At 39.5% G+C, this 8,830-nt stretch overlaps 1 protein-coding gene and 1 long non-coding RNA gene across 2 annotated transcripts in view; both read left to right on the top strand.

The window, feature by feature from the left end:
- C1QL3 (complement C1q like 3) overlaps positions 1-8,402 on the top strand; it is a 9,692-nt gene extending 1,290 nt beyond the window's left edge. The window contains exons 2-3 of the mRNA XM_025043435.1: positions 1-298; positions 6,466-8,402. The exon at positions 1-298 is cut by the window's left edge and continues 101 nt beyond it. Coding sequence (XP_024899203.1) covers positions 1-298; positions 6,466-6,645 — 478 coding nt within the window. The 3' untranslated portion in view covers positions 6,646-8,402. The remainder of the gene's footprint in view (positions 299-6,465) is intronic.
- The window catches only part of LOC107195323, a 435,673-nt gene that overhangs the window by 4,657 nt on the left and 422,186 nt on the right, over positions 1-8,830 (top strand). The window lies entirely within an intron of this gene.

The raw sequence follows: 8,830 nt of genomic DNA, 5'->3' as shown, positions 1-8,830 counted from the left end.
CCGCCAAGGCCTGCCGGGCCCGCCGGGGGCCCCCGGCCTGAACGCCGCTGGGGCCATCAGCGCCGCCACCTACAGCACGGTGCCCAAGATTGCCTTCTACGCCGGCCTCAAGCGGCAGCACGAAGGCTACGAGGTGCTCAAGTTCGACGACGTGGTCACCAACCTCGGTAACCACTACGACCCCACCACCGGCAAGTTTACCTGCTCCATCCCGGGCATCTACTTCTTCACCTACCACGTCCTGATGCGCGGAGGGGACGGCACCAGCATGTGGGCTGATCTCTGCAAAAACAACCAGGTGAGTGCAGGCAAGCAGCGGGGAGGGCGGGGAGGGAGCGCGGGAAGGTGCGGGCGAGAGGGAGGAGACCCCGGAAATGGGGTGGGCGCCCACAGAGGGAGGGCGCGGCCGCCGGGCTGCCGGGAGCCGTGCGAGGGAGGACGCTGTTCCCCCCTGGAGCTGCGGGGTCAGAAGCCAAAGAGGGTTCCGGCGCCCCGAGAGCGCGGCTCCGAGCCTCCCACCTGCACTCGGTGTTTGCGTGAGAGCAGGACCCCCGAGGGGCTGGAGGCCGGTAGCCGAGGCCCCTGAACAGCTTGCGCGCTGCGGAACCCCGAGCAGCAGGAAGCGACCCCGCTGTGGCATGGTCCACGGGCTTCGGGTCGCCCTCAGGCTTTGGCGGGAATGGAAGGGCTGGGGGAGCCCGGAATGGGCGTGCCAGGGCGACAGACCCAAACTCGGGGCAGACAGACAGGGACCCGAGGGAACAAGAAGGGGCCCGAAGGAGTGAATACTTGCGGGACCTCGAGACCTGCGGTCGCAAGGTCCCTGCAGCATCGCAGACCGGGAAACCCACTTACAATCGAATCCAAGTCACAAACTCTGGTTTAGTTTTCAGAGGAAGGAGAAGAGGGAGAGGTAATGAGTGCAGATAACAGAAGGAAAAGTTGAGACTCATGGCTGACATGGTAAAACAGGCTCCCCAACACAGCGCCCAAACGCCTCTTGCTGGAGTAAGTCCTAGGATGCGCAGGCAAGTGGCAAGGAGGGCCAGCACAGAGCCCAGCCCTGGGTTGTCCCCATCCCAGCCTTCTTGCTCCCGCTCCCACAGGGCAGTGGCCTTGGCCTTGACTGTGGAAATAACCTCAGATTATTCCTCAGCGCAAGGACTTGCTCTCCAGAGCCAGTCAGCATTGTCATAGGGCCGTGGGCTATATAGTTTTATGCTGGAGCCACTTTTCCATTTGCTTGAGAAATTTGTGGTCACTGCAAAACCAGAGAGTGTGATCTCTTAGTTAGAAGAGGAAAATGATATTTGTAACTGCCTAAAAGTGTAATCGACCCCTCTACACTTGCTGAATCAGCAGCAGATGGGGGCAGAGGCCTTGCAGCCTGCAGCCTGTGGTCAGGGCTCAGTTATTGGGCCTCACTTTGCTTATTGGGTGACACAGGGGGTGGCCGGCCCTGCACGGTGCCATTCACTGCCAACTGTGGTTTAACAAGGGCTCTTGGGCTTCAGGTCTCTCGCCCCTTGAATTCAGACCTTTTTAGCTACAACCCAGGTTTCTGTTAAGCAAAATTAAAGCTGGATTTTTTCCCCCCTTAACTCAGTGTCAGAATTCTTTCAAAAGTGAAAGACAAATACCTAAATGTACACAAGATAGAAAGGACAAAAAATCTTGTTCCTCCCCCTTCCTAACACCCCTCACTTATATAAGGGACCCTCAGAACTAGTAGAACAAAAAGAGGAAAAATGGCCACCAGGAGGCACTGGTAGGGTTGTTTATTATAGTTATTATGCACGAAAATAATATTAAGCTAAATAAAAATTATTCACAGCGCAGTGGCATAGTTATAGGTAAATGGCTAAAAAGGGCATGACTCACTGTACCAATATAGAGCCATTGTGTCACCCTTACAAAGTGGCTAATGAACAGCGCCTCAGCAGGTAGCCATGAGGCACCCATTTATTTACAAATTGGTTCTCTTCTGACTCAAAGGTTAGCTCTGGAAATTACTGTCAGGCCGAAGAGGTTGTTTTTAGAGATATTCATTATAATGGAATAAGATTCAAGTTTAATCAGCCAAATGTATAAAAGTGCTCACATCTGTAAATACCTGGAATTTGCAATGGCAAGAAAACCAGAGAATAATACATTTAAATTAGTTTAAATGTTGATGCCTAAATAGCTAAGTCCAGGTATGTTACACTGATTCCAAGAACACCATTCCACATACGTGTTCTCCGTGCGTTTTGTTTTAAAAATTATTTCATTGTTTGGAGCGTAGAATGCTCCTTTGTATCATCCTAGCATATGCACATTCTTTGAGGATCAGGAAAAAAGAACAAGGCAAAACAGCTGATCTTACACGTATAATGTTTTCCATTGGCATTCTTAAGCTGCTGCTCTGCAAAAGTGTGCAACAAGTAATTCAAAAAATAAATGTAGTAGCAAACAATACATTTTCGAGTTCAGCATGGACTGTTTTGGAAAACAGCTATTACAACATTGCCGTTAAGGAATTTTATCTCTAGAATAGAACTGTTTTGCAAAGCCTGATTTGCAGGCAGTTGCAAAGGAGAAATCCCATAAAATCTTTTTTATTAATATTAAATAGTTTATCCTCGATGTTCAGTTATGCTCTTGTCTGATCACTTAGAATGGCAGTTTCCCGCCTCTAAGCTGACCTAATTTGTTGTCGCAAAACAGGAACTCAGAGACCCATGTCAGTGTAATGTTCTGTGGATTAAGTGGATTTGAGAAGCACGAAAAGTAAACTAAAAATGCAGTTCACTCTAGAATGGAAGAATGCCTCTGGACTGTTACCGTATGAGAACCGTTTGATTTATGCTTTGTGTTAATGCAGGATCACAGATGGAAACGTCAAAGGCCAGTAAATTAACCTGATGTGCCACTTAACCTTTTGTTTATGATTCCACAGAAGTACAATGAAAATGAAATTATGAGAACATCAGTAGCAATTAATTAAATTAGCAAATGTTACCATAAATATTGTCTCTAATGATAAACCCTCACTAATATGATAATGCTAAAGCTACACAACCTATTACATTCTCACAAACACGCCGCTGAAAGCACCATAGGTCTCATATTCCCTTCGAAACCATCAACCCAAATTTAATCTTACCATTTGTGGAGAGCCCATGACAGTGCATATTAAAGGTAAAAATTGGACTCAAATAGCTGTACCTAGAAACAGGAAATATTTTAAATATATTTGTATATTTTTAGCAGAGAACTCAAATAAAAAAATATTGCTATTTGAAGACAATCACTATAAGACTACAATAATAAGCCACTATAACAAAAACTAAAACTTTAGGCTCAAGATTAGAACTGTAAAATAAAGACCAGTTTTTACTCTGAGAATTTATTAGTTATGGCACCAGTGAACAAGAGATATATTAGAAACAGAGAATAGTTTGTAGGTTGCTATTCATTTATTAGATTAATAAAATGTTAAATTAATTAACCTTTTAGGGGCTCTGAAACATACACTAAAGAACAAGCAGATTCTAAACACTTAACTAATAATATGAAAAGATATTTGAGTCCAGTTAGGTAGAAATGTGTACATCGAGCTAAGAAAAAGATGCATTATATTCCCAGAGAAAATGCTGAAATCAGTGTACATTTAGGAACCTGAAAATAACCTTTAGGATGGATGCATTACCTTTCTCAATAGTTTGATGGTTTAAAGAAAGAATCATTGGAAGTCACTGAGCTGGAGACTAGAGCTTGAAATTTCAATTCCTATTATTCCTTTAGAGTATGATCAGGTGAGCAGGCATACTAAAATCATGCTAAGTAAACTGGAGTATGGCAGTTCATTCATTAAGAAAGTCTTGCAGTACAGTATAGGTTAAAATCTTAGAGAATCACTTTCATTAAAAAGCAGTCGCACTGGCTTTATCCAACAAAGGAAGTGAAAAATCGTAAGGGCAACTCCTAGTCTGTGGGATCACACTGATGCATTCACAGGTTTTTGTGGTTACCCCTACTGAATGAAAATGGTAATAAAAAATAAAAATTTACATGGGTTTGTGGTTATACCCTATAGAATAAAAACTGCATTATACCTACTTTTAAGATTATTACCTCTAAATCAAATAACTCGAATGTGTCCTGTTTTCAGAAAGCCTTCATATAGAAAACAGTTTTAAAACACATACCCATAGCACATTTACTAAATGCCTAACGCACTAAATAAAATGGGTCTGGTTATTAATAACAGTCGAGAAGTATATTATGGATTGATAATATATTACTACTATGGCTAATTACTATTTTGTATTTTAATTTTTCTCATCCATTAAAAATTCACACATAAAAATATATATAATAGATCATAATAGCATAATCTTCCTTGTAGATTTTTTCCTCCCTGGTAATTAATGACTCAATGAAATTAATGAATCAGAGCATTCAACTCCTACAAACTTATGCTTAATTCCTAGGGAATTTTGTAACATTAAATTGTATTATTACTTAGTGGTGAAAATAGACCACCTCACTAAACTGGTGTATACATTTGGGTCTGCTTCTTAGCATAATTGAATGATATATTGCTTTCTTTATATTAGTGTTAATTAGCGCAGTGCTAAGCAAGGCTAAATCCTGTAAGCTCTTTTCTCCCTTTGCTATATGATATCCAGGAAGAAAATGTTAAAATACTACTCAAATTACTTGACAAGTTCAGCAGTGTCAAAGAGCCTTCTCCTTTTTTAACATTTCAGCATTAATGTGAGAACATACCACGTGAAAATTTAATAAGCAAAATAAGTCAGACAGAAAATGTTGAGAACCATATGATTTCACTCATACATGGGATCTCAAACTGAAAGCAACAGACAAGCAAGAGAAACAAACAAAAACTCAGACACAGACACCAGTTTAGTAGTCACCAGAGGGAAAGGGACAGGGAGGTAGGTAAGGGTAAAGGGGGTCAAATATAAGGTGACAGAAGGAGATTTGACTTTAGGTGTGAGCACATAACACATACAGATGATGTATTGAACTGTACACTCGAAACCTATATAATTTTATTAACCAATGTCACCCCAATAAATTGAATTTAAAAAATTAATTTAAAATAAGAAAAAAAAAGAATATAATTTGGAAACCTATCATTTACGTTTTGAAAGAAATGAATAGAAATTTTTGACTTGGGCCTCATTTTCCTCATTTTGCTAGCTGATAGGATCTGGCATAGCATACCCCAAGTCATGCATTATGACATAGTGCAGGTTTACCAGCCCACTAAATCACTTACTGTGTTATTCAGGGAAATATCATTATATTGGAATAGAAACAAGCCACAAAGTAGAGGATGTTTTACTGAAATAAATCAAATCAAAATAAGCCTGCCTGTTGGCACATTTTTTCCAAGGCAGAATCAAAATATAGCTAAATGGACATGAAGCCTAATTTGAGTTGCGAATGTGACAGAATATCCACATTACTTGATACGATAGGCAACTTGACTGTTTGCAAATGTCTGTCAACTCACTAATGAGATCACAAGCTTAACATGAGTGGGTTTATAAGGAAGCTCCATCTCCAAAGCAAACCACATGTTTAAAATCACTGAAATATAAAAGAGTATTCAATGAGATCATTTAAAAATTCTAGCAATTTGAGAGAAGCGAAATTATGGAAATTTAGTTCCTTCTAGAATTCTTAGATATGTTGAAATTAAATAATTTATTTAAATGCACACATCACAATTAAATACTAAAAAGGCACACGTAGAGAAAAAGAAAAAAAAAGAGAAAAGAAAAACACTGAAAAGTTGAGTGACATAGCCAAAGATATTTAAACGAGTTAAGCTCCTGGTAGAAGAGACTTTAGTTGAATGAGATTTTGAAAGCCCCAAATCAAAAGACTTTCTTCCTTTTTTTTTTTTTTCTTGCTGTATAGTGGAGATAGATAAAGGTATTTCTCTGAGTCTTTACCTCCTCCGGATCTCAGTCTTCTAAAAATTCTGAGGACCAACCCAGACTGAAGTTTGGGTTGAATTTATATACTCATCAGCACCTCGTTATAATACTGCTATTTGGCTGAAATTAAAGTGCAAAACAGATTACATTTCCACTTAAAGAAGTGACTGGGCGTAGAGATGGAAGGAATTAGAAAAAGTGGTGATTTAGGAAGAGAATAAATTGGTATGCATTGTGTATAACACACAGTAAGAGAAGACTGCTGGAATGACCCTCACGAAAGCACTGTCTTCTCCTTTCCATCCTTCCTTTCCCATAGCATGGTTTAAACAGCTACCGAGGTGTCTTCAGAAAGCTCCAAGGCCAAGGTGGGCTTTTCTGGGCTAAATCTTGTGCCAGGGGCAGCACATTGGCTTACGATGCTGCGTGAATGGCAAAACAAACAAACAAACAAACAAACCTTGAGAATTCTCTTTGACGAATCCTAATGCTTGTCTGTTCCACGTAGGTGCGTGCGAGCGCAATAGCCCAGGACGCCGACCAGAATTACGACTATGCCAGTAACAGTGTGGTCCTTCATTTGGAGCCAGGAGACGAAGTCTACATCAAATTAGATGGTGGGAAAGCCCACGGAGGCAACAACAACAAATACAGCACATTTTCCGGATTTATTATTTACGCCGACTGATAAAGCAGCAACTAAGCTTATTCTCCCGAGTTCGGACACTGGATTCGTGAGGCTAACGTCAGTGAATCAAGGATCCCAGGGGAATGCCAGTTGTGGGGCACCTCAGTTGTGTAGATGTGGGGAATTCAAATGCTACCTGACTCACATCTGTATACTCAGAAACATTATGTAAAAAAAAAAAAAAAAATTAAAAGCAAGATAAGCAGATGTGTGACCCACTACCGCCAAAGCAAATACTCCTTATTGTTAGTGTCCCGTGAATGAAGTCCTATATAGATCACAAATTTTTATAGAAAAATCTAAGACTGAATTATTTCTTCAATATATATGATACTTTGGTGTACCGTGATCTCGCTGCTCTTATCCATGTCAGCTTTGGTTCTTGTGAGTGTATCTGCTTCTTATGATACTCGGAGTCCATTCATAGCGTGGGGAGGAATGATTTTACCCTGCAGGAGGAGGTCTAATTGAAATCATGCTGCTTGTCCCCAAAGAAATTGTTTTGCCTTGTACCCGTGTTAACTTTAGAGCTAGACCTGGGAATGATTCAACTTCAAGCCTTAACCTGGAATTTTCTGGATTTGAGGGAATTCCCAAAGCCTATGATCATTTTCCCATTTTTTTTTTTCTTCCACATTTTCTTTTCTCTCTTTTCTGGTGATAGTCTTTAAAAATAGAGATTGAAATTGTATCATAGGATCTCTCTATAAGTGTGAAAAAATGTATAATTATGTATGGTATTTAGAAAATCCCCTATGTGTCCATTTTGTCAGTAGAATGCATTTAGATTTACTCGGAAAGTCAGAGGAATTTATTCTTTGGTGTTAAGTCAGACCGAGGCTTTTGCCTTCTTTGGAACAAAAGATTATTCATCACCCAATGCACAAAGGTTTAATTCGAGCTACAGCATGAATCACCAAGGGGGCACAGTAAGTTAGGCCTTCAAATAGTTACTTACTGTAAGTCATGGCCTGAGGCTATTCCAAAATGAACAATTTCACATGTAACCGACATGACAACAAAGTGTATATATTTTATACAAATACCTGCTACATGTATGTGTGTGTATGTGTGTATCTGTATATATACACACGTATATGTTAGATGAAATATAGTATATATATGGCTTCAGACTGTAGGCATAGTGGCTGGTAGAGCCTCAAAAATTTCATTTAAAAAAATGTATGTGTATGCATACACACAGACACACAAATTATTTGACTTATTTTGGATCGAAATATATTTTGGATGACAAAAAATATATGGGATAGCAAAATTATTTAAATGACTTCTCTTTTAAGAGTTTTGCAGAAAATTAATTATTAGTTTAAAATGCCCTATGCATCACATATCTGTAAATTAAGCCTATGGCTTCTCTATTACCCTCTGCCAATTGATACTTTTCACTGCATTCTGTGGCAGATTGTTAATATTAAGACTGCTGAAACGAAGTGGCTCTCTTTTCCAGTGTTTATGAATTATATGCATTTAAATCATTAATTTTTTCTTTTTTCCTCAAGTGAATTGAAGCTGACAGTGAAGTAGATTTTGAGAGTAGTACTAAATCCTTTCTCTCTGGTGATAGACACTGCCAAAAGCTATCTCTTTAAATCTAAGACAAAAATTTAAAATGCACGTCGATAGATCCTAACTATCAGACAACTTGCACTCTTACAATGAAAAATCTGTTCCCCTCTCAGCTGCCCTTGAAGAATCTTTGACATGTAGGTTTAAAAAAAAAAAAAAGAAACTTTTAAGAATCTGCTTACTTTACTGATGAAGGACATTTGCATTTTTTTATTTAAAAGAATTAGTTTGTTCTCCTGGCTCATTGCTCTTGGGTACTTTCTTTCTAATACACAGAAAGCTTGATCATCTTTGATCTGCAGAAACATCTTTTATTTAGCAAACCTCACCTTTCCAAAAGAGTTATGCATGGTATGCCCGTCTGAAGGTGCTGTTCGCTTGGTTTTAAATGCATTGGTTTGAGTAACTCCTGATTTATACGATTAAAAACACTTAGCCCATTCACCAAGAATAATAACTAATTCTATTTGGCCTTTCTAATATGTAAGATAACTCATAAAGGAGCTGCAATGGATTTTATTTCTATTTAACAATATGTACTTATTAAAGAGGAATTGGCAACAAGGGTTTGAAGAATTGTGCTTTTGTTTTGTTTTTG

Source organism: Pteropus alecto, unplaced genomic scaffold, assembly GCF_000325575.1.
Source record: "Pteropus alecto unplaced genomic scaffold, ASM32557v1 scaffold11, whole genome shotgun sequence".
NCBI lineage: Eukaryota > Metazoa > Chordata > Mammalia > Chiroptera > Pteropodidae > Pteropus > Pteropus alecto.
This window is presented reverse-complemented; position numbering and strand designations above follow the sequence as displayed.